The 26,626-nt window shown below is 41.1% G+C and overlaps 4 protein-coding genes across 4 annotated transcripts; 2 read left to right on the top strand and 2 right to left on the bottom strand.

The window, feature by feature from the left end:
- Positions 1–1,784: 1,784 nt before the first annotated feature.
- On the top strand, positions 1,785–18,909 carry LOC311103892 (uncharacterized protein). Its single transcript, XM_084145522.1, has 8 exons — positions 1,785–1,930; positions 2,148–2,370; positions 2,524–2,649; positions 9,088–9,183; positions 9,313–9,516; positions 17,985–18,124; positions 18,365–18,587; positions 18,723–18,909. Exons 1-8 carry the CDS (start codon positions 1,839–1,841, stop codon positions 18,849–18,851), a joined length of 1,233 nt encoding a protein of 410 aa, XP_084001648.1. The 5' UTR covers positions 1,785–1,838; the 3' UTR covers positions 18,852–18,909.
- Positions 8,960–11,049, bottom strand: LOC311103982 (hemoglobin subunit alpha-4-like). The gene is made up of 4 exons (XM_084145619.1): positions 11,019–11,049; positions 9,827–9,959; positions 9,286–9,493; positions 8,960–9,195 (listed from the first exon to the last, which is right to left on the bottom strand). Exons 2-4 carry the CDS (start codon positions 9,919–9,921, stop codon positions 9,067–9,069), a joined length of 432 nt encoding a protein of 143 aa, XP_084001745.1. The 5' UTR covers positions 9,922–9,959; positions 11,019–11,049; the 3' UTR covers positions 8,960–9,066.
- LOC311103980 (hemoglobin subunit beta-4) lies at positions 11,213–12,244 on the top strand. The gene is made up of 3 exons (XM_084145617.1): positions 11,213–11,371; positions 11,635–11,857; positions 11,997–12,244. Exons 1-3 carry the CDS (start codon positions 11,280–11,282, stop codon positions 12,126–12,128), a joined length of 447 nt encoding a protein of 148 aa, XP_084001743.1. The 5' UTR covers positions 11,213–11,279; the 3' UTR covers positions 12,129–12,244.
- Positions 15,825–16,704, bottom strand: LOC311103987 (hemoglobin subunit alpha-like). The gene is made up of 3 exons (XM_084145625.1): positions 16,560–16,704; positions 16,128–16,335; positions 15,825–16,016 (listed from the first exon to the last, which is right to left on the bottom strand). The coding sequence occupies exons 1-3, from the start codon at positions 16,652–16,654 to the stop codon at positions 15,888–15,890; spliced, it is 432 nt and encodes a 143-aa protein (XP_084001751.1). The 5' UTR covers positions 16,655–16,704; the 3' UTR covers positions 15,825–15,887.
- Positions 18,910–26,626: the final 7,717 nt, after the last annotated feature.

Raw genomic sequence — 26,626 nt, 5'->3', positions numbered from 1 at the left:
GTACACTCCCCCTCCACTGTAACCATCTTGGTCAAAATCCAATAGTAAGAACCGTTATCTTGGCTTTCATGAAATATTACATTAGCGTTTTTATATCAGGTAATTCAATAAGATGTCAGAGGGCTATGCTTCTAATCATATCCATCATTAATTTTGTTCCTTTTTGTGGCCTACGTTTTCATCTTCTGGCTGTACTGTAACACAATGCATATACATGAATTGTAGGCCTACCAGATGCAACAATTTTACAATTTGTTTGATTGATAAAGATTAAATATTATTATTTATTTCGTTGCATAAAACGAAATATTTCAGTGTAATCAAGCATATATTTCCAATAGGTTAATTCTAAAGTTGCAGCTGCTTTTACCAAAATAGCCAAATATTTCATTTATAGTTAATTGGCTAAATTTCATTCTATATCCTAATAACGTTAAATAATTAAAGAGTAAGAACCGTTAATGTGGCATTTATGAAATATTAAGTTAGACTTTCTATATTAAACCCTTCGATAAGATGTCATAGGGCTATGTTTTTAATAATATCCATCATTAGGCCTAATTTTAAAAAAAATGGTTCCTTTTTGTAGCCTACAATTTAATCTTCTGACTGTACTGTAACACAATGCATTTAAATCAATTGCACCAGATGCAACAGAGATGACAACAATTTTACAATTTGTTTGATTGATAAAGATAATAACAATAATATTATCATTATTAATTTTTTTCCGTTGCATAAAAATAATTGTTTCAGAGTATCCTTATCGAGCATATATTTCCAATAAGTAAATTCAAAAGATGCAGCTGCTTTTGCCAAAATAGCCAAATATTTATTGATAGTTAATTGGCTATTTGAAATGGCATAGGCCTAGATTATGATGCAAATTTCGTTCTATCCTACGCAATGTTAAATAATTAAGGTAGGCTATATATTTGATTGTACTATAATACATATTACATTGGTAAATTCAATTGTAGAAATCAAATCCACCTTCAAAGACCTGCATTCAATTGGAAAATATTTATTCAAGGTGACGTATTTCACATTTGTATGTATCAATGATATGCCTATTCTGGTGTTCAATTGAAGTTGGATATGATTCCCAATTAAAAGGTTGATTGGACTTCGAATGACGATCGAAAGAAAAGTCAGAGAGGTCATGCGAGGACATGGGTACACACCTATCCGCAAATAATACTGGACTTTCCTGCTTATCACATTTAATGTCTTGAAATTAATAACTTAGAATGGGTGGGACCGGTCTGAATACCTCGATTTAAAAAAGGAAGGCATAATTTTGTCATAGATAAGAAACTGTGCCAAATTGTAGGCCGGAATTGGCTGGAATTATCAAATTGCATCTCTTTCTATTTTTTTCCTTTGAATAGCCTTATACACAGCAATGAAGGAAATGTAATCTTCGGAAGAGTTTTGCCATAACCTTGCTTTTATTCTTGCATCAGTTGGATCAACTAAAACTGTTTAGCTGTGATCGTGCGAATTTTGAAACGTTGGTAATCTAGATAAAACTGTATATGCCTATTTACATATGATTTCAGATTGTAGGATCTAACCTACAGACTTGATAATGTAACAACTAATAAATTAACATTTATTGTGTTTTTTAACAGATAAATGATTGGAATTTAGGTCATCAAATTCGAGAGCTGAAGCGCTCACTTGGCCAATACTTATCTTTGCCAGAGCCAATCACATGCGCCGCCTCCAGTGGGCGGAGAGCGCTCATAAATATAAGTTGCAGGCAAAGTGTCTCCCTACACAAGACATTAATTAATTGTATCTTGTTGCAAAACCGGAGATCAAACACTGGCAACATGGTTGACTGGACAGATGCAGAGAAGAGCACCATCAGTGCTGTGTGGGGCAAAGTAGATATCAATGAGGTCGGACCACTGGCTCTGGGAAGGTGGGTCACGGCTTCAGCCTGATTCAAGTATATAATTTAATGTAGCTTATCATGAGTAATTATAACACTATTATACCTGTCATGTTATCTAATCATTACTATTAATATTGAGTTGATATTGTTAAACTTGAATGGAGCATGTTAGAGTATTAATTAGGCATATAATTGAAATACATTTGAAAATAATCCACATATGTCTGTGTTCTTGCAATGACAGAGTCCTGATCGTCTACCCCTGGACTCAGCGTTATTTCGGCTCTTTCGGAGATCTGTCCACTCCTGCAGCAATCATGGGCAACCCCAAAGTTGCTGCTCACGGCAAGGTCGTGTGTGGAGCTCTGGATAAAGCTGTGAAGAACATGGGCAACATCTTGGCCACATACAAGTCACTGAGCGAGACCCATGCCAACAAACTCTTCGTCGACCCTGACAATTTCAGGGTATGCCTTCTGTCTTGAGAAATAGGTTTATATTTTAGGCTATACTGAGTTAGGCCTACACGTATAACATTCAGAACAATACGTCTAATTCCAAAGGTAAAACAAAAACGGCAGTCTTATTTAACGTCTTCCTTCATTGTTTTTTGTCCACAGGTGTTGGCTGACGTCCTCACAATTGTCATTGCCGCCAAGTTCGGAGCAGCTTTCACTCCTGAAATCCAGGCAACCTGGCAGAAGTTCATGAAAGTGGTTGTCGCAGGCATGGGCAGTCGGTATTTCTAAATGCATCCCAGACAAGTGATTATGTTCTGACATCCCTGCCTGAGTGAAAATAAAGACATCGAAACAAAATATTGTATTTGTATTTATACAAAGTGTTTTTTTAGAAGGGGGTGGGGGGGTGTTTAGCAATTTTGGGGACAGTTCCACATCAAAATCCTTAAGATCAATACTTAGGCTATACCCTATTTAGATGAGGGAAGTGGAGCTAGGCCCCTATATGGCATGTAATCGAAGAAAGAAAAACAAGTGGGCGGCCAGTACGATGCAGAACACTTTAGTAAACTATTTACAGGTAATATTTACAAAGCATACATATAAGTCGCAGGGCCTCGTTTCCCAGAGCCTTCGTAGCCTTAAGATCATTGCCATGCGATACAGGTCTCTTTCTCTCACACACACACCGCATACCGTTTGGCGCCGCCAACTACAGCAGCGTTCGGGTACTACTGTAAAGAAATACAGTAAGTTAGAGTAATTTTTACAGGGGGCTTACAATTACAGATAATAACAGTAGTTTTCAGCATTTTACCCATAATCCAGTGCAATCTACAGCATTAATTTTGTAAAACACATTTAAGGTATTTTACTGTGCATGCTACAGTGTTTTACTGTTGAAAATTACAGAAAAGTCTTACAGTGTAGAACCTTCTTGTCTTTATTAGCCGAGTCGTTTCCCAGAGCCTTCGTAAGTAACGTGGCTCTTAAAAACACTCTTAAAAACCTTTGCACGTCTATGAGTGATCCAGACCACTCATAGAGCAACCAAAGTGCATGGTTAGATGTTTTTTTGCCCTTTCGCGTCACTTCATTTACGTAAGTTGTTTAGCCTATCTGTCTGACCGTGACCGCCTATAACGTCAGAACGAAGTTGACTACAAAAACAGATACAATTGAAGTATCTGCAATTGTTTCAAACAAGTGAGGGATAAAAGTATGCTTCAAATGAAAAACGAGGTGACTGTATTAAATTGTAGCCTACATACATGGGCATATAAAGGCTATTTCAATCATATTGAAATTAATTTCATGTTCAACCAATCGAGTTCTATTTTGCCACTAGGCTACGGTCTGTACTTTTTGTCTCAATGTGTTTCATGATGTGTGACAACATGTGCGCAATGATGTGCCCAATCTGTGATTTAGTGCATTATTATTGCATAAAGCATAATAAGCCGCCTCAATAGCCTATTTGCAGCCATAGTCAAAGTGGATTGCCTATACAGCCTAGGTTTATCTGTAGTCAAGTCTGTGATTTTGTCAAATAAGCTGGCAAATGCTATTAATTGAAAATCATAAATGAGCTCTTGATCATTGTCGATTGATAATTAATAATCCTGATCTTTACTAAAGCAACAATATGTTAATAACATTGTTGTTGGTTTTATAGGCCGCTACTACATACACTCTAAAAAGTAAAGGTTCCTGGAGGATCCTTTAGGGGTTCTTCAAACTGAAACTGTGGGGGAACCCCTATAAGTTCTTCGAAGAACTCTTCAGAAGTGTTCTTCTGTAGCTCTGTTGGTAGAGCATGGCGGTTGCAACGCCAGGGTTGTGGGTTCGATTCCCACGGGGGACCAGTATGATAGGAGCTTCTGCTAAATGACTAAAAATGTAAAATAAAATAATGTTAGAATGTTCTTCAAAGAACCCCCTTCAATGGATCATAAGATAACATTTTGGGGTTAATTTTGTAACTAACCCCCCTCCCCTATTATTATTATTAATAATACGCTTAACAATAACAAAAATGACACAATATTTTAGTTGTCAGTGTTTATTAAGATTCTAGTGGCAAAGCAGAATAAAAAAATTCAAATATAAGGTAAACTCCCAGCGGAGCCCCAGGTATAATGGGTATATCCTCTGACGTGTTGATGTTAATGTGTTGATGTTCTCCGTATCCATAGCCAATAATGATTTTGCAGTGCATGGAGATCGAACAGGTTTCCTGTTATATTCATCAGAGGTGTAGGGTGGGTGAAGTCTGTGAATACAAAAAATAGTAATTATACAGATGATTACCAAAACATGCACACGACAGTATTCATACCTTGGCTTTTGTGGTAAATGTGGATGAATAAAACTCTTTTGATAATGGTTTTCATACACATAGATTGTCCATAATGTAGAGGCCTATGGGATTTTCCTTGAAGAGGTAAGGGAGGAGGATTGTACACGTTATCTGCATTACATACCAATACCAATTGACATACATCTGTATACCTGCAGACACAGACACAAAAGTGAGCAGTTCATTCATCTGCACCCAATACAGCTAGCCTTCAACATATTCTTATAGCATATATATTCTTACCTCTTTGTTGATTGATATCCATTGAATTGTGTCCATTTTCAGTTTTAGAATGATCTGTACAAATATGAAAAGATAGATGGTATCATCATGAAACAATATCAATTTTGATCATACAAGGGACAAACCTTACCTTAAATTGTGGAGATCTTTACATTTTTAGAACAGGTTTTTAGAAATGTTTGCAAATTTATATTACAAAAATAATACCTTATTTACATAAGTATTCAGACCCTTTGTTATGAGACTCGAAATTGAGCTCAGGTGCTTACTGTTTCCATTGATCATCCTTGAGATGTTTCTACAACTTGATTGGAGTCCGCCTGTGGTAAATTCAATTGATTGGACATGATTTGGAAAGTCCCACAGTTGACAGCGCATGTCAGAGCAAAAACAAAGCCATGAGGTCAAAGGAATTGTCCGTAGAGCTCCAAGACAGGATTGTGTTGAGTCACAGATCTGGGGAAGGGTACCAAAACATTTCTGCAACATTGAAGGTCCCCAAGAACACAATGGCCTCCATCATTCTTAAATGGAAGAAGTTTGGAACCACCAAAACTCTTTCTAAAGCTGGCCGCCCTGCCAAACTTAGCAATCGGGTGAGAAGGGCCTTGGTCAGGGAGGTGACCAAGAACCTGATGGTCACTCTGACAGAGCTCCAGAGTTCCTCTGTGGAGATGGGAGAACCTTCCAGAAGGACAACCATCTCTGCAGCACTCCACCAATCAGGCTTTTATGGTACAGTGGCCAGACGGAAGCCACTCCTCAGTAAAATGCACATGACAGCCCGCTTGGAGTTTGCCAAAAGGCACCTAAAGGACTCTTAGACCATAAGAAACAAGATTCTCTAGTCTGAAGAAACCAAGATTGAACACTTTGGCCTGAATGCCAAGCGTCACGTCTGGAGGAAACCTGGCACTATCCCTACGCTGATGAAGCATGGTGGTAGCAGCATCATGCTGTGTTGATGTTTTTTAGCAGAAGGGACTGGGAGACTAGTCAGGATCGAGGGAAAGATGAATGGAGCAAAGTACAGAGAGATCCTTGATGAAAACTTGCTCCAGCGTGGTCAGGACCTCAGACTGGGGCAAAGGTTCCCCTTCCAACAAGATAACGACCTTAAGCACACAGCCAAGACAACGCAGGAGTGGCTTCGGGACAAGTCTCTGAATGTCCTTGAATGGCCCAGCCAGAGCATCGACTTGAACCCGATCGAACATCCCTGGAGAGACCTGAAAATAGCTGTGCAGCAACGCTGCCAGTTGCTGCAGGAACTTGTCCACGGACAGGTGAATCTCGGGTGGGAGTTTGGCGGGGAAATAGGCTACAACGACCACAATCAGGTTGTGAGCCAGGATCTGCAAAGGAAAATAAAATGTAGATTATTTCATCTTCACACAGGTAACAACTCAGAAAAAAATGTTTGTGTTCTTTCCAGTCTTATTCTCTTACCTTTAAGTTGGTGGGTTCTGAAGGTTAACCTTCCAACACAATCCTGTCTCAGAGCTCTACGGACAATTCCTTTGACCTCATGACTTAGTACTACTGGATTTATGGTGCTTTCAAGACAACTGGGAACTCTGAAAAAAACAAGATCGAATCTTGATGATGTCAGTGATCTTCAGGTTGTTGCTCTAGAAAGAGGCCCGAGTTCCCGAGTTACAATTCAGAGTTGGATGACCGTTAAAAACGTATTTTCCCAGTCTAAGCTCTTTTTTTGCCGAGTTCCCAGTTGTCTTGAACTCACTGAAGTCAGATTTCACAGTTCCGAGTTAACAGTTGTTTTGAGCGCGGCAGAAATCATGCTGGATTGTCAGCATGGCCAATGTTGAGAGTTTATCATTTTAAGCTTGGAAAAGAGAACCTTGAACCCAGAATTGGGACCACACAGCCACTCCACTGAATAGCAGGCTAGTGATTGCTTTGCAATGCTTGTTGTTAGCCGCTGATTCCATCCAAACAACTTATTGTTGAATTTGCAATTTCCAACAATGGCCGATGAGCACCGATACGTTTTATCTATAATTTCTCTTCATTATTTCTGTTCATATGACACGGATTAAAAAGGATTTGCCTGTAGATAGTCAACTTGATTCATGATGATGACTGCTAGCTGACATTGCCAACCCCTAAGCTCCTTTTTTTCCACTGGCTGCACCACCACCACAGAAAGCACTGAGCTAGGCTGAAACACCTGCATTTTGGAGTAGCCTTACTCAAGAAAGCAAAAAAGAGACCATGTTTGCATGCGGCTTTATTAACCCAAGTAATGTTATTTTTTATTTTTTATTTTTTTTACATTGTTTGCAATCTGATATGTGACAAGTATTAATGCCAAATAACATGCAAAACAGGCAACCCCCCCCCCCCCCCCCCCCCCAGTTTTTTTTTGTGGGGGGTGTTTTGTGGGGGTTTTTAGCTAAAAATATGGGGCTCAAAACAGGGAATGACCGGTCAATGTTTAGTCAATTTTAGAATAAGGCTGTAACATAACATAATGTGGAAAACGTCAAGGGGTCTGAATACTTTCAGAATTTACTCTAGCTAACATTTCCCAGCTTAATTGTAACCAAATATCCAAAAGGAGATTCAGTGAAAACAAAAATCTGACATTGATTAATTTATCAAGATGAGTTCAAATGCTTTTCTCAAAGCAGCGCAATGACGCTGTCCCAATCAAAATGGTGCTGGAATTATTTTGTTATTATTATTAAGCCATCATTTCTGAATGAAAGATGGTACCAACATGAAGCCTATTGTATAACATCATTTTATAGTATACATACAATGCATCATCCATACTGCATGATTGCCTACACGTACTGTAAGTGGCTAAAGGAAAATGTTCTATTTTTTAAATTAGGCCTACCTTATTATAAATTAGGCCATCATCATTGTCAATCGTGAATGCTAATTCTTCACTTTTTAAAGGTGAAACCTCCATGCTGCATGTATGCCAACCATTTGATCCAAATCAGTTTCATGGGAATATGCATTTCGATCGTCTTTAATGATATTATTATTATTATTATTATTATTATTATTATTATTATTATTATTATGGCTAACTGGCCGAACTAATCACATTTTAGAGCAGATGGAGTGCCAAGAGTGTGGAAAGCTGTCATCAAGGCAAAGGGTGGCTATTTGAAGAATCTCAAATATAACATATATTTTCATTTGTTTAACACTTTTTTGGTTACTACATGATTCCATATGTGTTATTTAATAGTTTTGATGTCTTTACTATTATTCCACAGTGTAGAAAATACATTTCAGAATGGGGGGGGGGGGGGCATGTCCCCCCCTGTCCTCAGTGTAAGTTGCGCCCCTGCTCCTGATTATAACGGTTGGATGACTTCGGGAGTTTCACCTAACCACAGCTCTATGAACTAAGTGGCGCATTCAATTGACTACAATTTTTTTTACCCAATTGCAGCAGTGCAAAAGATTCGGGGCTGACCCAAAAACATTCGGGGCTAACGCCCCGAAAGTCAGGTCCTGTTGACATCCATGCTTTGGATTGGAAAATATGTACACAGTTTATTGAGGTAGGCCTATTGAGAAACACCTCTGAATACCTGTTGGAATACCATATGTTGCAGTCAACTGGAGGGAAAGTTCCCAAGATTTCCCCATTTAATTTAGAACGCATCCCGTTAAAGTTACGTAAATGGCCTTGTGTAGTTATTTGGCCAGTTACAGCAGGGAAAACAATCATGCTATCCTGCTATATGACAATGAAGAGTAATGTCTGGCCACAACATATTGGTCTCAGGCACATTCATTTAGGACATTTTAATGTCAAGGTGTATGCAAAAGTGGAGTAAAAATATAATTCATTGTGAAGTGCATAATTTTTATGAAATGCCCTTGAAACAATGTGAAATAGGCTGTTAACTTTATTTTATACTTGACGTGACAAATCCATTATACAAGAGAATCCAAATGTAGCCGACAATATATATCACAAGACAATGGGAGACAATTAAAATGACAAACAACAAACACCTTTGTATGAGTTTCAATTAGGTTTATTGTCAGTGTGTCAATATTGGATGGACATTATGCCTCGGATGACAGCTTGACAGCTGAACTCCCGTTTAGCGGTACTTCTCCGCCAGGGCCAGAGCCAGTTGCTGCAGGAACTTGTCCACGGACAGATGGATCTCGGGGGTGAATTCCGCAGGGAAGTAGGCGGCAACGACCACAATCAGGTTGTGAGCCAGGATCTGCAAATGAAAAGGGAAATAGATTATTTCACATTCACACAGGTAAAATCTCCGATTTTGTGTGTGTTCTTTCCAGTCTTATTCTCTTACCTTGAAGTTGGTGGGGTCCACCCTCAGCTTGGTGGCGTGCAGTTCACTGAGCTTGGACAAGAAATCAACGAGATTGTCCATGTTGCCAACACATTCATCGATCTGATTCATGATGGTGATGCCGTGCTTCTTCACTGGAGCGGAATAGGGGGCCACGGAAGCCCAGTGGGAGAAGTAGGCCTTGGTCTGGGGGTAGACAACCACCATCCTGTCGTGGACATTAAAAATCAGGTGAGCCAAAATGAATATTCAATAATCATCAAGTCGGGGCTCCCGCCCTTTCTTCGCCGGCATACACTCTTAGAAAAAAGGGTTCCAAAAGGGTTCTCTCTGGAACCAAAAGGGTTCTCTACCTCGAACCAAAAAGGGTTCTTCAAATTGTTATCCTTTAGGGACAGCTGAACAACCATTTTAGGTTCCAGATATCTCCTTTAGGCTAAGCATTTATAGCTTCCAAATTGACTGAGGAATTCTGTGTTAACAATTTGAACAGCCTACATGTCCCTAGTCTATATTTTATCATACATCGTTATGTAATTACCTGGAAAGAGCCTGTTCTCCAATCTCATCGGATTTAGGGAGGATCTTGCCCCAGATGGCCTTCACGTTGGCTTTGTCCTTGGCTGAGAGACTCATAGCTGCGTCTTGTCCGTTTATCCACCTAAATGAGGATGCTAAGAAAAGAAGCTTGTGAGCGTGGAAAACTCAGAGGCTTTTTTTATTGACGCACAAGAAAAGGCACACCCTGATATAATCTTAGCTCCACCTCTGATTGGGCATTTGTCCAAGACATGATTCATGTTTGTTATACTTTATAATTATGCAACCGAGCCAATTCGTGTAATGCCCAAAATATGACCTTTGCACATAATACTTTCGTTTGTAAAAATGCTGCCATAACAGTGCATGCATTTATTTCATATATATTGAATAACAAAGGGTTTTTGAAACACTTAAAACCTCAATATTTTCTTTAGAATTAAAGTTTAGTCGTAAGTATTAAGACTCGTCTAATATTGCAGCACTCATTTGTGAGCGAGTATAGGCTATGTGATTCTGTAGCCTATGGAAAAATAAATGGAAAGGTTTTGTTCTGGTAGCAAAGCGTTGCCTAGGCCTATCACAAAACATTTAACAATATGTAGGCTACATGCATTTTATTTCAGAGGAATTAAACAAAAAGCTTTACACTTTCATTGAATGAAATAGGCTAATATTCAAATTGTGTCTCCAGATAGAACTTATCATGCAATTCCCCTGATGAAGGCTAGCCTATACAACAACGGCTTTTCCCCAACTGACATTTCGATTCATCATTAAAAAATACCAGAAATATGGAACTATCAAATGGGTGGGGCCATCTGAATATGAAGATAACACACATTTTTTGTCATGCTCTTTCTTCAGTAGTTTACACCCAATCTAGGTTTTTATTTTTTAAATGAGACCCTAAATAAACACTTACATTAATAATTAGCATTTTACAAAGATAATATTACAATTCAATGTAAATATTACAACGATAAATTAAAAGAGAATTTAGGGCTAAAGGAACCTAAATCCTTTATTGGTCTATACATTTTACTTTTTGAAATTATGTTCGATTGCATCATTAAGTATGCATGTGTTTATGAAGGCTAATCATTACATTTACATTTACATTGTAGTCATTTAGCAGACGCTCTTATCCAGAGCGACTTACAGTTAGTGAGTGCATACATTTTCATACTGACCTGTTTATTCGATCCGTAATATTTTGAATTTGGCAACGCCTAAATGACCAAGCATTATCTTTAAAGGTGGGATGAAGTTGCTGATATGTGCCCCCCCCCCCCCCCCCCCCCCCCCCAGACATTCATCCAATCATTTTCTGTGTTCTTTTCAGGGCGGAGACACTGAACATCAATAAATTGGACATCACAGGAGAGAAAAAGCTCAGGGATCCCTTGTAACATTTTGCAAGTACCAACGGAAATCAACAAACAAACGTCAACATGGTCGACTGGACAGATGCTGAGCGCAGTGCCATCGTAGGCCTGTGGGGAAAGATCAGCGTGGATGAGATCGGACCCCAGGCCCTGGCCAGGTACATTCTTGTAATGTTTATGTAGATATCATTAAATAATAACACGATAATAGGCTACCTAGGCTATTTAGCACTAATTGTGTAGTAGGAAATCGCGGTGTTCACCTTTTGGTGCGATACAGTATAAAAAAACTAAACATGTATGCATTCACTAACTGTAAGTCGCTCTGGATAAGAGCGTCTGCTAAATGACCTAAATGCGATACAGACCTTATTGATTGTGAAGTATAATTGTAATTGCAGCCTGTTTTATTTATTTTTAGACTTCTGATCGTGTCTCCATGGACTCAGAGGCACTTCAGCACCTTCGGCAACCTGTCCACACCCGCTGCCATCATGGGTAACCCCGCTGTTGCCAAACACGGAAAGACCGTGATGCACGGACTGGACAGAGCTGTGCAGAACCTGGATGACATCAAAAACACCTATACTGCACTGAGTGTGATGCACTCGGAGAAACTGCACGTGGATCCCGACAACTTCAGGGTGAGTATTAAACTTTAGCAAACTAAAACAAAATACAAAAATACATAGTATTTTGCATTAAATAGCGTTATGAGCCGATGTAAAGCTTATTCCAATATTTCATTCTCCATGTGGTTCTTGTACGGTCCCCTCTCCACAGCTCCTCGCCGACTGCATCACCGTGTGCGTGGCCGCCAAGCTCGGTCCCGCCGGTTTCAGTGCTGATACTCAGGAAGCCTTCCAGAAGTTCCTGGCTGTCGTTGTGTCCGCTCTCGGCAGACAGTACCACTAGAGCGTCACTCGACAGTATCAATATGGAAGAGAGATTACACTCCAACTCCAGTCTGTTAGGCTGGAAGCTGTGCCATAGCTACACATATTGAAAATAATAAAATCAATTTAAAAGCATTTATGTTTTTGAAGTGTTGTTTTTCGATGGAAAATGCTCACCTGCAATTTTACTGATGGCAAATGGTTTCTAGTTAGGCCTTCAGAGGTTTCAAATAAGCGATGCACATGTATAGGCCTAGCCTACACATCATCACATTTGAAAAATAAATTATTTCCTAAAGCGTGGACAGATGATCAAATGTTTTACATTTAGCAGATGCTCTTATCCAGAGAGACTTACAGGTGCAATTAAAGTTAAGTGCCTTGCTCAAGGGCACATACGACCTTTCGGTTACTGGGCCAACACTCTTAACCGCTAGGCTACCTGCCGACCATCACATAATGTTTGCTAATTGATAACTACAGTATATTTAGATATTTATTTTTATTTGCTTTAGATATGTAAATATGTATTTCCTTAGAATGACTGCAATCCACTGTCAACAAATGCTTTAAAAAATGTTGGACCTAAAAACCCATTCAAGTCAATCTTTTTAGCAACATTTTAAATGTCATACCCCATTAATGTAAAATTATTTTAAACACATTGAGTAGCCTAACACAATTCATTTAAAATATGATTTGGGAGTGTTGCCCTCACCGTCACGGGATTTATCCACATCAATGTGACAGATCGCGCCATCTTGCAAAATGAGGGCAACTGATGCATGGCTTTATTCAAACGAATCCGGTGACGGTGAGTAAAATACAAAATAGTGCTGCAAGAATTATTGTGGCTTCCGGAGTGGCGCAGCGGTCTAAGGTACTGCATCGCAGTGCTAGAGGTCACTACAGATCCGGGTTCGATGTTTCGGGGGACGCATGGCTCTCGACCTTCGCCTCTCTCGAGTCAGTACTGAGTTGCAGCGATGGGACAAGACTGTAACTACCAACTGGATATCACGAAATTGGGGAGAATAAAGGGGTAAAAAGTTTTTTAAAGATTTGATCCAGATACCCGACAGGGCCCTCATCCCGTTCATTCACAGTAGAAAGAGACGGAGATATCGCAGAGGAGATCGGGGTGCCTGGTAAGGAGCCGGCGACGAGTGGCTAATCTGCCTTTGCCATCGGTACTATTGGCCAAGCACAATCGCTTGTTAATAAAGTGGACGAACTACAAGCATGTATATCCTACCAACGGGACATTAAAAACGGTCATATCTTATGTTTCACCATGTCATGGCTGAACAACGACCGTAATAACATACAGCTGGCGGGTTATACACTGTATCGGCAGGATAGAACAGCAGCCTCTGGTAAGACAAGGGGTGGTGGTCTGTATATTTGTAAACAACAGCTGGTGCACGATATCTAAGGAAGTCTCGAGGTTTTGCTCGCCTGAAGTAGAGTATCATGATAAGCTGTAGACCACACTATCTACCAAGAGAGTTTTCATCTATATTCTACCACTACATACGGATGCTGGCACTAAGAACGCACTCAATGAGCTGTATATGGCCATAAGCAAACAGGAAAACGCTCATCCAGAGGCGGCACTCCTAGTGGCCGGGGACTTTAATGCTGGGAAACTTACATCCGTTTTACCTCATTTCTACCAGTATGTTAAATGTGCAACCAGAGGGGAAAAAAACTCTAGACCACCTTTACTCCACACACAGAGATGCGTACAAAGCTCTCCCACGCCCCCCATTTGGCAAATCTGACCATTATTCTATCATCCTGATTCCTGCTTACAAGCAAAAACTAAAGTAGGAAGCACCAGTGACTCGGTCAATAAAAAAAGTGGTCAGATGAAGCAGATGCTAAGCTACAGGAGTGTTTTGCTAGCACAGACTGGAATATGTTCCGGGATTCTTCCGATGGCACTGAGGAGTACACCACATCAGTCACTGGCTTCATCAATAAGTGCATGGATTACACGCAACATCTGCACTGAGCTAAAGGGTAGAGCTGCCGCTTTCAAGGAGCGGGACTCTAACCCGGAAGCTTATAAGAAATCCCGCTATGCCCTCCGACGAACCATCAAACAGGCAAAGCATCAATACAGGACTAAGCTGGAATCGTACTACACCGGCTCCGACGCTCGTCGGATGTGGCAGGGCTTGCAAACTATTACAGACTACAAAGGGAAGCACAACTGCGAGCTTCCCAGTGACACAAGCCTACCAGACGAGCTAAATTACTTCTATGCTCGCTTCGAGGCAAGTAAAGAGGGCACGACAAAACCTATTCCCCCTAAGGAGACTGAAAAGATTTGGCATGGGTCCTCAGATCCTCAAAAGGTACTACAGCTGCACCATTGAGAGCATCCTGACTGGTTGCATCACTGCCTGGTATGGCAACTGCTCTGGCTCCGACCGCAAGGCACTACAGAGGGTAGTGCATACGGCCCAGTACATCACTGGGGCCAAGATTCTTGCCATCCAGGACCTCTATACGAGGCGGTGTCAGAGGAAGGCCCTAAAAATTGGCAAAGACTCCAGCCATGCTAGTCATAGACTGTTCTCTCTGCTACTGCACGGCAAGCTGTACCGGAGTGCCAAGTCTAGGTCCAAGAGGCTCCTAAACAGCTTCTACCCCCAAGCCATAACACTCCTGAACATCTAATCAAATAGCTACCCAGACTCCTGGAGGATCCTTTAGGGGTTCTTCAAATTGAACCCCCCCCCCCCGCCCCCCTCCCCTATTATTAATAATAATACGCATTACATTAACAACACTAACACAATATTTTAGTTGTCAGTGTTTATTATGATTTTAGTGGCAAAGCAGAATACAATATTTCAAATATAAGGTAAACTCCCAGCAGAGCCCCAAGTCCAATGGATATATCCTCTGACGTGTTGATGGCATCATCATAAAACAATATGAATTTAGATCATACAAGGGACAACCCTTACCTTGAGGAGATCTTTAAATGTTTCGTTACGTGCCTGCACCTGCGGTCCTTTCCAATCCAAATATTTCAGTTGGGCAGTTAGGTTCCTGCAAGAACCCCCACCTACTAAGGAGGTTCCTCGATTAACTCCACCTCCTATGGGGTTCTTGGAAGAACCTTTTGGGGGCAATTTTCAGTGCCAAGAACCTTAAGGTTCTTCGAAGAACTTTGAGGATCTTAGAAGAACCCTTGTTGAACCCCTATTGTTATTTTACTGCTGCGCTTTAATTATTTTTGTAGGTATTCTTTCTTAAAACTACATTGTTGGTTAAGGGCTTGTAAGTAAGCATTTCACTGTAAGGTCTCCACCTGTTGTAAAAAAAATACCCTAAATACCGTGCATCAAAGAGAAACTACAAAATGCCGGTGTCAAAAATACATTTAATTACTCAAATTGTATTTAGTTAATCGAAAAACAGAAATACATTTGCAAACTTAAATTAGCTAGGCTATTAAACAACCAGTTACCCTTAGTTAACACGCTATAAACAGTATCAATAGCCCAGACAATTGGCGCAGACAATTGGCTAGCGCATGGTGGGCCTAAAGCCCTATTTTTAAAATAATGTATTCGTTCATTTGTCATTCAATTTTGTATAATGTGGTAATCTAATGTATTTAGCCTGTTGTAGTGCTAACATTCAAATATGACCTTGATGGTGAAATGTGGTGGAATAAGGACACAAACAGAGGACGTAACTTGATGAATTGCCCGTTTATTTTATTGTGATAACAACAGAGCAGGAACTGAACTCCAATTTATCTGTATTTGTCAGCCAGGGCAGCGGACAAGGCTGCAAGGAATTTATCCACAGCAATGTGCACTTCGGGAGTGAAATCCGCAGGGAAGTGAACAGCCAGGGTCACAAGGATGTTGTGGGACAGAATCTGAAAAGTATATATTTAAAGTTAATATTGAATGATTAAGCCATAGCAACAGACTTAGAGTTGATGTCGAAAGTGATCAATATACAGACAATAGGTTATCTGGGAGCGAACCTTGAAGTTTCCAGGGTCAACGCGCATATTGAAAGCGTGCAAATCGCTGAGAGCACTCAGTCCTCCGACGAGATCGTCCATCTTTCCGACAGCATTACCAATTGCACCCATGATGGTGCTTCCATGCTTCTTGACTGGGGCAGAGCCGGGGCTCAGGTCAGCCCAGTGGGAGAAGTAGGTCTTAGTCTGGGGGTAAGCAGTCAGCATCCTGCAAAGGAAGGTACAGAATAGTTTGTACCATAGGCGTTTTTATTCGATTTTCAACTTCTAAGCATTACGCGTATCATATTTCTCCCATCGTCTGTGTCTACAATGTAATCAAAGTAGTTGACTTATTGTATGTTAAAATGTTTCGTCCGGGTAGGCACATAGGCCGCTGTCAACAGGTTAAACACAACCATTCTCATAATTATTTTTTTGAAGAAGGCTTACCTTCCCAAAGCCTCAGCGCCGACGACATCTGCCTCTCCACTAATCTTGCCCCAGAAGGCCTTGACCAAAGATTTGTCCTTTGCTGTCAGACTCATTTTGCTCCTTTTTGATTTCCCTGTATTAAATGTACAAGAAATGAACCTAACAAGATGACTGCCTATACAACTAAGTCCCTTTATATTATCGTAGAGCAGCAGACACGCCCAGCTACTAGGGTACACTCCCCCTCCACTGCAACCATCTTCGTCAAAATCCAACGTTATCTTAGCTTTTATCAAATTTTAAGTTAGAAGTTCTATATTAGTCTCTTCCATAAGATGTCAGAGGGCTATGTTTGTAATAATATACATCATTAACGTTTTTGTTGAATTTTTAGCCTATGTTTTCTTCTTCTGACTGTACTGTGAAGCAATGTGTGGAAATAAATTGTACAAGAGATGTCAACAATTGTACAATTTGTTTGATTGATAAAGATAATAATAAAACATAATAATAATTATTATTATTATTTATTTCGTTGCATAAAACGAAAGATTTATGTATAATCTATCATATATTTCCAATAGGCTAATTCTAAAGTTGCAGCTGCTTTTGCCAAAATAGGAAAATATTTATTGATTGTTAATTGGCTATTTAAAATTACGATGCACCTTAGTAAATTCAATTGTAGAAGTAATTTCCACCTTCAAATACCTGCAGTCAATTGGAAAATATTTATTCAAGGTGACATACTTGACATTTGTTCAATTAAAGTTTGATATGATCCCGAATTAAAAGGTTGATTGGACTTCGAATGATGATCGGGAAAAAAGTCAGAGATCATGCGAGGACATGGGTACACACCTATCTGCAAATAATACAGGACATTCCTGCTTATCACATTTAATGTCTTGAAATTAATCACTTAAAATGGGCGGACCGGTCTGAATACCCCGATAAAAAAGGAAGGCATAATATTGTAGTAGATAAGAAACTGTGCCAAATTTTAAACCAAATTCATAAAACAATTAAATAAAGTGACTGCATCCCTTTAAAAACATGTATTTGAATAGCTTTGTACACTGCAATGAAGACATTTTGAATAGTTTTGCCATAATCTTAATTTTATTCTTGCATCAGCTGGATCAAGAAAACTGTTTAGCTAGTGATCATACGAATTTTGAAACGTTGGTTATCTAGATATTTACATATGATTTCTGATTTTAGGATCTAACTTTCATAATTTATTCTGTAACAACTAATAAATTATCCTTTACTGTCGTTTTTAACAGATAAATGATTGATTGGATTTTGTTCAAGAGCTGAAGCGCTCATTAAACACTTGGCCAATACTGATCTTTGCCAGAGCCAATCACATGCGCCGCCTCCAGTGGGCGGAGAGCGCTCATAAATATAAGTTGCATACAAAGTGTCTCCCTACACAAGACATTAATTTGTTTTATCTTGTTGCAAAACCGGAGAACAAACACTAACATGGTTGACTGGACAGACGCCGAGAAGAGCACCATCAGTGCTGTGTGGGGCAAAGTAGATATCAATGAACTCGGACCACTGACTCTGGGAAGGTAGGCCATGGCTTCAGCCTCATTCAAATACATAGTAAAATGTATCTTATAATGATGATGATTATGCGTAATTATAACACTATTATATGTGTTCTATTATCTTATCATTACTATTCATATTGATAATAGTTGATTGGCCTATTTTTAAGTTTGAATTGAGCATGTTAGATTATTAATTAGGTATATATTTGAATAGCATTTGATAATAATGCACATATGTCTGTGTTCTTGCAATGACAGAGTTCTGATCGTCTACCCCTGGACTCAGCGTTATTTCGGCTCTTTCGGAGATGTTTCCACTCCCGCTGCAATCATGGGCAACCCCAAAGTTGCTGCTCACGGCAAGGTCGTGTGTGGAGCTCTGGATAAAGCTGTGAAGAACATGGGCAACATCTTGGCCACATACAAGTCACTGAGCGAGACCCATGCCAACAAACTCTTCGTCGACCCTGACAATTTCAGGGTAGGCCTCTTGTCTTGCGCAATATGTTTTAGGCACCGATATTCACTTATAACATTCAGAATAATACGTCTAATTCCAAATGTAAAACAAAAACGGCAGTCTTATTTAACAGCTTCCTTGTTTTTTTGTCCACAGGTGTTGGCTGACGTCCTCACAATTGTCATTGCCGCCAAGTTCGGAGCCGCTTTCACTCCTGAAATCCAGGCAACCTGGCAGAAGTTCATGAAAGTGGTTGTCGCAGCCATGGGCAGTCGGTACTTCTAAATACAAGTGATTATGTTCTGACATCCCTGCCTGAGTGAAAATAAAGACATCGAAACAAGCTGTTGTATTTGTACAAACAAAATGAGGGTTAGGATGGGGGGGGGGGGGTGAAGTTCCACCACAAAATCCATAACATCAATATTTAGAGCATTGACCGATGGGGAAAGGATAGTTTAGGGTCATGGAATATTGTGTGAATAAAGTGCGGGTGGGTAGCGGGCAGGTTGAATAAAGAGAAAACAATACATTTTAAAAATCCATAAATGTATAATTCTTGAGCAATTTTTAACTATAGGCTACATTAAAGGTTTTTCTTTCATTATTTTAGGTTATTTGGCATTAGTGCGTAAAAGGCTCTGCATGGTCAATTTGTACAGTGGCGGTAAAGCATTTACTGCCTTGCAGCCTCCGCAGACGTCAATGCTTTCATACTTCTTGGCTTAGCGGAGCAGAGCTGCTGTGAAGGAAGTTATCAAGGAAGTGAGTTTGTGTTTATACTGGACCTCACGCCCCCACCTACCGTCAACCAATCATGTCAATGCGGAGCTATAAGGATCCCTCTGCATTGTGAGTCGAGAGAGAAGAAAATGGTTGAGCAGAGGAGCGGTCCCGCGAGAGCACAGGCCAGTCAAAAGCGCAAATTAAACTTGAGAGATCAAAAATAAACATTTATTAAACACTACATATAGAACTGTAAGCAAAGAAACGTGATTCAAACGTGTAAAAAAATGTTTTTGAGGGCATTAAATTGTCCACCAGCAATAGTCCCTTGTCATTCGCTCTCAATTTCTCAAATTGCTCTCTCAAGTTGTGGCACCTTTGGGTTTGGATTTCAGGCTGATTGGAGGGGGGCTTACAGGTGGGTGCTTGTCTAGAAACCTTACATTTGTCACTTTTACTGCAGTGATGGAGAAACTAACAAATTCCTGCCATTGGCCAGTCTAATGTTGTGATTGGCTATTATGAACCTTCTGTTTGTGATGCACTGCAGACAGTGTTGCTGTGTTTTCAGTTTTCCAGAAAAATTGGTCTACTTTGGGTTTCTGGGCCATGGCATTTATCTTAATTTTAAACAATATATATATTTCACTGTGACCTGCTGCTGCTGACTATCAGGCTGTTACTGAGTGAGTGAGTGAATGGTGGAGGGCATAGGCCCACCAACTTGGCAGCCAGAATGAGTTTCTCCCCACAAAAGGGCTTTAATACAGACAGAAATACTCCTCAGCACCCCCTCCACTCCCCCTCAGATGATCCCACAGCCAATCAGTCTCATCCGATTAGATGTTATCAGCAAGCCAGAGCAATCTGTGGAAAGAGCACAAGTAGAACAAAGATAAGTGCAAACAGAATAAATGTGTCGTTCAACATAAGATTCCACCTAAAAAATGACATGAGCCCTATCCCAATTAATCTCTGCTCAACTCCTTGTCTATTTTTCTTGTCTATTAATGTATTGCATTATGCCATGTTTCATGTTCTGTGTGGACCCCAGGAAAAGTAGCTGCGGCTTTCGCAACAGCTAATAAAATACCAAACTCCTCACTTCCTCTCGCATCCTTCTCAAAACACATTGGAGGAGGTCTTAGGCGAGGAACCTTGGGTCGTCTCCTCCAATGGGGTTTTAGAAGGAGGCGCGATGGTCAGTCCTTGAATTTGAGTGGTTACATTTCTTCAGCCCCGTCCTTCAGCTTTTTACAAAACAGGGGCGAGGAGAACGCTTTGTTATTGTTTCAACTGCTGAATACTGCTTTCAGAAACACATAAATGAGCATACAAGTATGTTTAAGCATACATGACTGTTGGGAGTGCGGTGCCATATTTTTAGCTCCCAGGTGCAGCAGAGCTGACACACTAAAGATGAAGTTGCGGGAAATATCTCGACCACCCTCTGGCTGTTCTCTAGACAGCAGTAGCACGAGAAGGTGTCCCAGGCACAGTTTGTTGCCACATCACCTCCCTCAGAACCAGTGAAGATCTCCAGATTTTTACAGTCGGGTATCAGCATAATTTATAGAGGGCAGAACAATACAGGAGATCTGATTAGATTTAGTATGGAGTCGAAGTCCCAAATTAAAATTCTTGTACAATCCATAGACATTGGTAAAATGGTAAACAAAAGTATGGCACTGGAGTTTGAGGAAGGTGGAGTGATACATACACTACATGACCAAAAGTATGTGGACACCTGCTCGTCGAACATCTCATTCCAAAATCATGGGCATTAATGGAGTTGGTCCCCCCTTTGCTGCTATAACAGCCTCCACTCTTCTGGGAAGTCTTTCCACTAGATGTTGTAACATCGCTGCGGGACTTGCTTCCATTCAGCTACAAGAGCATTAGTGAGGTCGGGCACTGATGTTGGGCAATTAGGCCTGGCTCGCAGTCGGCGTTCCAATGTATCCCAAAGGTGTTCGATGGGGTCAGGGCTCTGTGCAGGCCAGTCAAGTTCTTCAACACCAATCTCGACAAACCATTTCTGTATGGACCTCGCTTTGTGCACGGGGGCATTGTCATGCTGAAACAGGAAAGGGCGTTCCCCAAACTGTTGCCACAAAGTTGGAAGCACAGAATCATCTAGAATGTCATTGTATGCTGTAGCATTAAGATTTCCCTTCACTGGAACTAAGGGGCCTAGCCCAAACCATGAAAAACAGCCCCAGACCATTATTCCTCCACCACCAAACTTTACATTTGGCACCATTCATTGGGGCAGCTGGCGTTCTCCTGGCGTCCGTAAAACCCAGATTTGTCCAGAAAACGCGTTTCCACTGCTCCAGAGTCCAATGGTGGCGAGCTTTACACCACTCCAGCCGACGCTTGGCATTGCGCATGGTGATCTTAGGCTTGTGTGCGGCTGCTCGGCCATGGAAACCCATTTCATGAAGCTCCTGATGAACAGTTCTTGTGCTGACGTTGCTTCCTGAGGCAGTTTGGAACTCGGTAGTGAGTATAGCAACCGAGGACAGACGATTTTTACGCGCTACACGTTTCAGCACTCGGCGGTCCTGTTCTGTGAGCTTGTGTGGCCTACCACTTCACGGCTGAGCCTTTGTTGCTCCTAGACGTTTCCACTTCACAATAACAACACTTACAGTTGACCGGGGCAGCTCTGGTAGGGCAGAAATTTGACGCACTGACTTGTTGGAAAGGTGGCATCCTATGACGGTGCCACGTTGAAAATGTATGAGCTCTTCAGTAAGGCCATTCTACTGCCAATGTTTGTCTATGGAGATTGCATGGATGTGTGTTCGATTCTATACACCTGTCAGCAACAAGTGTGGCTGAAATAGCCACATTCTGTAATTTGAAGGGGTATCCACATACTTTTATATATAGTGTATGTGCCGAGTTGTGTAAGGCATAAGATGAGTTGGTGACTCACTGGTTCAAACTTGAGGTCCTCTGCCTCATTGTTATAGTGGTCCAGGGCGATGAAGTAGAAGCCTGACTCCACCTGATCAAATGTGTTCTCTCTACACACACTGACCTGTCTCCTGAGAACTGGATTGAGAGAGAGAGGAAAATAAGATGCCAGGAAAGTTCAATTGGAGTTTAAATGTTTTAACATCTTAATCAGGTAGCAGTCCATTTTAAGACTGCTGTATCAAACAAACCATACAACTCTATGTACAATGACTACTTTTAACAATTTGTAATAATAATAATAAATAATAATATGCCATTTAGCAGACGCTTTTATCCAAAGCGACTTACAGTAATGCGTGCATAAATATTTTTTGTGTATGGGTGGTCCCGGGGATCGAACCCACTACCTTGGCGTTACAAGCGCCATGCTCTACCAGCTGAGCTACAGAGGATCATTGGTTTGTTTGACATACATTTTAAAGTTCAGCATCACCCCCTTACCGCAGAATTGCCTTGTACCAATACACGCCACTTGTCAGTAAACTTGGCTCAGTATTGAACAGTATGCCGCGTTAGGTGATGCCCAACCAACGTCGTGGAGTGCTATCCTCCTATAGGTTAACTTCATCCCTTACCTACAGTACTCATATTGTTTAGCAATGACTATCACATACATTCAGTATAGAACCATCTTTCTAACCAATTGACAGCAGCTTTGGTTAAACCACATTGCTAAACATTAGTTAGCTAGCTAACGTTTGTTAGCTTCCTAGCTAGCTGACGTTCACCTAGCTTGCCTCATCAATAGCCTGTTTTAATATCAGAATACCAAATAACTGCCTACTTAAATTTCAATATTCAAATCATAGTTGATTAGCTAGCTAGTTGATCTCAAGGCAGCTGGGACCATAGTCACCAAGAAAACAATTGGTAACACACTACGCCGTGAAGGACTGAAATCCTGCAGCGCCCGCATGGTCCCCCTGCTCAAGAAAGCACATATACAGGCCCGTCTGAAGTTTGCCAATGAACATCTGAATGATTCAGAGGAGAACTGGGTGAAAGTGTTGTGGTCAGATGAGACCAAAATGGAGCTCTTTGGCATCAACTCAACTCGCCTTGTTTGGAGGAGGAGGAATGCTGCCTATGACCCCAAGAATACCATCCCCACTGTCAAACATGGAGGTGGAAACATTATGCTTTGGGGGTGTTTTTCTGCTAAGGGGACAGGACAACTTCACCACATCAAAGGGACGATGGACGGGGCCATGTACCGTCAAATCTTGGGTGACAACCTCCTTCCCTCAGCCAGGGCATTGAAAATGGGTCGTGGATGGGTATTCCAGCATGACAATAACCCAAAACACACGGCCAAGGCAACAAAGGAGTGGCTCAAGAAGAAGCAATTTAAGGTCCTGGTGTGGCCTAGCCAGTCTCCAGACCTTAATCCCATAGAAAATCTGTGGAGGGAGCTGAAGGTTCGAGTTGCCAAACGTCAGCCTCGAAACCTTAATGACTTGGAGAAGATCTGCAAAGAGGAGTTGGACAAAATCCCTGCTGAGATGTGTGCAAACCTGGTGGCCAACTACAAGAAACGTCTGACCTCTGTGATTGCCAACAAGGGTTTTGCCACCAAGTACTAAGTCATGTTTTGCAGAGGGGTCAAATACTTATTTCCCTCATTAAAATGCAAATACATTTATAACATTTTTGACATGCGTTTTTCTGGATTATTTTGTTGTTATTCTGTCTCTCACTGTTCAAATAAACCTACCATTAAAATTATAAACGGATCATTTGTTTGTCAGTGGGCAAACGTACAAAATCAGAAGGGATCAAATACTTTTTTCCCTCACTGTATATATATATATATATATATATATATATATATATATATATATATATATATATACAGTTGAAGTCGGAAGTTTACATACACTTAGGTTGGAGTCATTAAAACTCATTTTTCAACCATTCCACAAATTTCTTGTTAACAAACTATAGTTTTGGCAAGTCGGTTAGGACATCTGCATTGTGCATGAAACAAGTAATTTTTCCAACAATTGTTTACACACAGATTATTTCACTTATAATTCACTGTATCACAATTCCAGTGGGTCAGAAGTTTACATACACTAAGTTGACTGTGCCTTTAAACAGCTTGGAAAAGTCCAGAAAATGATGTCATGGCTTTAGAAGCTTCTGTTAGGCTAATTGATATCATTTGAGTCAATTGGAGGTGTACCTGTGAATGTATTTCAAGGCCTACCTTCAAACTCAGTGCCTCTTTGCTTGACATCATGGGAAAATGAAAATAAATCAGCCAAGACCTAAGAAAAAAAATTGTAGACCTCCACAAGTCTGGTTCATCATTGGGAGCAATTTCCAAACCCCTGACGGTACCACGTTCATCTGTACAAACAATAGTACGCAAAAATAAACACCACGGGACCACGCATCCGTCATACCGCTCAGGAAGGAGATGCTTTCTGTCTCCTAGAGATGAACTTACTTTGGTGCGAAAAGTGCAAATCAATCCCAGAACAACAGCAAAGGACCTTGTGAAGATGCTGGAGGAAACAGGCACAAAAGTGTCTATATCCACAGTAAAACGAGTCCTATATCGACATAACCTGAAAGGCCACTCAGCGTGGAAGAAGCCACTGCTCCAAAACCGCCATAAAAAAGCCAGACTATGGTTTGCAACTGCACATGGGGACAAAGATCGTACTTTTTGGAGAAATGTCCTCTGGTCTGATGAAACAAAAATAGAACTGTTTGGCCATAATGACCATCGTTATGTTTGGAGGAAAAAGGGGGATGCTTGCAAGCCAAAGAACAGCATCCCATCCGTGAAGCACAGGGGTGGCAGCATCATGCTGTGGGGGTGCTTTGCTGCAGGAGGGACTGGTGCACTTCCTCGATGCCCTTCTTGACACCAGGCCATCCTCCAAAAGACATCGCCTCACTGTGCGTGCAGATGCATTCACACCTGCCTGCTGCCATTCCTGAGCAAGCTCTGCACTGGTGGTACCCCGATCCCGCAGCTGAATCAACTTTAGGAGACGGTCCTGGCGCTTGCTGGACTTTCTTGGGCGCCCTGAACCCTTCTTCACAACAATTGAACCTCTCTCCTTGAAGTTCTTGATGATCCGATAAATGGTTGATTTAGGTGCAATCTTACTAGCAGCAATCTCCTTGCCTGTGAAGCCCTTTTTGTGCAAAGCAATGATGACGGCACGTGTTTCCTTGCAGGTAACCATGGTTAACAGAGGACAAACACTCGGTCCTCCCGAGTGGCGCAGTGGTCTAAGGCACTGCATCGCAGTGTTAGCTGTGCCACTAGAGATCCTGGTTCGAATCCAGGCTCTGTCGTAGCCGGCCGCTTCCGGGAGACCCATGGGGCGGCGCATAATTGGCCCTGCGTCGTCCAAGGTAGGGGAGGGAATGGCCGGCAGGGATGTAGCTCAGTTGGTAGAGCATGGTGTTTGCAACGCCAGGGTTGTGGGTTCAATTCCCACTCACTAACTGTAAGTCGCTCTGGATAAGAGCGTCTGCTGAATGACTAAAATGTAAATGTAAGAACAATGATTTCAAGGTCCACCCTCCTTTTAAAGCTTCCAGTCTGTTATTCTAATTCAATCAGCATGACAGAGTGATCTCCAGCCTTGTCCTCGTCAACACTCTCACCTGTGTTAACGAGAGAATCACTGACATGATGTCAGCTGGTCCTTTTGTGGCAGGGCTGAAATGCAGTGGAAATGTTTTTTGGGGATTAAGTTCATTTTCATGGTAAAGAGGGACTTTGCAATTAATTGCAATTCATCTGATCACTCTTCATAACATTCTGGAGTATATGCAAATTGCCATTGTCGTATCGAGTGAGTGGTGGCAATTATTGCTGATGAACAAAAGGAGTGTGCTCATACTGAACGTTGATCATAAGGTTTATTCAGACCACAAGCTTCAGCATGAGTGACAGGTGACATGACACCCGGAGAGTGACGCCTCAGAATGGCTGCTCGTTCTGCCCTCTCCTTCGTTTTCCCCCCTATTTATAACAATGATGCTCCCTCTTCTGGCCAATCACCAGTCTCCCCTGGGGCGTCACCCTAAAACATTCCCTTTTGATACTAACATAAACAACATTCATTGTTCCTCCAAAACAGTCATAATGTTAATACACCACACCATCATAAAAACTGAGGCAGCAGACTTTGTGAAAATTAATATTTGTGTCATTCTCTAAACTCTTGACCACGACTGTACTTCCAAAGTTGTGGCAAAATGGCTTAAGGACAACAAAGTCAAGGTATTGGAGTGGCCGTCACAAAGCCCTGACCTCAATCGTATAGAACATTTGTGGGCAGAACAGAAAAAGCGTGTGCGAGCAAGGAGGCCTACAA

Source organism: Coregonus lavaretus (assembly GCF_964263955.1).
Source record: "Coregonus lavaretus genome assembly, chromosome: 28".
NCBI classification, from domain to species: domain Eukaryota; kingdom Metazoa; phylum Chordata; class Actinopteri; order Salmoniformes; family Salmonidae; genus Coregonus; species Coregonus lavaretus.
The sequence above is the reverse complement of the archived record's forward strand: the minus strand, read 5'-3'. Positions and strand labels throughout refer to the sequence as shown.

Excerpts from the sequence above, each read along its gene's own strand:
- LOC311103892 (XM_084145522.1), top strand. The coding sequence starts at position 1,839 with ATGGTTGACTGGACAGATGCAGAGAAGAGCACCATCAGTGCTGTGTGG. Across the intron at positions 9,184-9,312 it reads GCAACGACCACAATCAGGTT|CTTGGTGGCGTGCAGTTCAC; the intron begins GTGAGCCAGGAT and ends GTCCACCCTCAG. Across the intron at positions 18,588-18,722 it reads TCGACCCTGACAATTTCAGG|GTGTTGGCTGACGTCCTCAC; the intron begins GTAGGCCTCTTG and ends TTTTGTCCACAG.
- LOC311103982 (XM_084145619.1), bottom strand. The coding sequence starts at position 9,921 with ATGAGTCTCTCAGCCAAGGACAAAGCCAACGTGAAGGCCATCTGGGGC. Across the intron at positions 9,494-9,826 it reads GGAGAACAGGCTCTTTCCAG|GATGGTGGTTGTCTACCCCC; the intron begins GTAATTACATAA and ends TGTCCACGACAG. Across the intron at positions 9,196-9,285 it reads TGGACCCCACCAACTTCAAG|ATCCTGGCTCACAACCTGAT; the intron begins GTAAGAGAATAA and ends TTTCATTTGCAG.
- LOC311103980 (XM_084145617.1), top strand. The coding sequence starts at position 11,280 with ATGGTCGACTGGACAGATGCTGAGCGCAGTGCCATCGTAGGCCTGTGG. Across the intron at positions 11,372-11,634 it reads GGACCCCAGGCCCTGGCCAG|ACTTCTGATCGTGTCTCCAT; the intron begins GTACATTCTTGT and ends ATTTATTTTTAG. Across the intron at positions 11,858-11,996 it reads TGGATCCCGACAACTTCAGG|CTCCTCGCCGACTGCATCAC; the intron begins GTGAGTATTAAA and ends CCCTCTCCACAG.
- LOC311103987 (XM_084145625.1), bottom strand. The coding sequence starts at position 16,654 with ATGAGTCTGACAGCAAAGGACAAATCTTTGGTCAAGGCCTTCTGGGGC. Across the intron at positions 16,336-16,559 it reads GGCGCTGAGGCTTTGGGAAG|GATGCTGACTGCTTACCCCC; the intron begins GTAAGCCTTCTT and ends CTTCCTTTGCAG. Across the intron at positions 16,017-16,127 it reads TTGACCCTGGAAACTTCAAG|ATTCTGTCCCACAACATCCT; the intron begins GTTCGCTCCCAG and ends TATACTTTTCAG.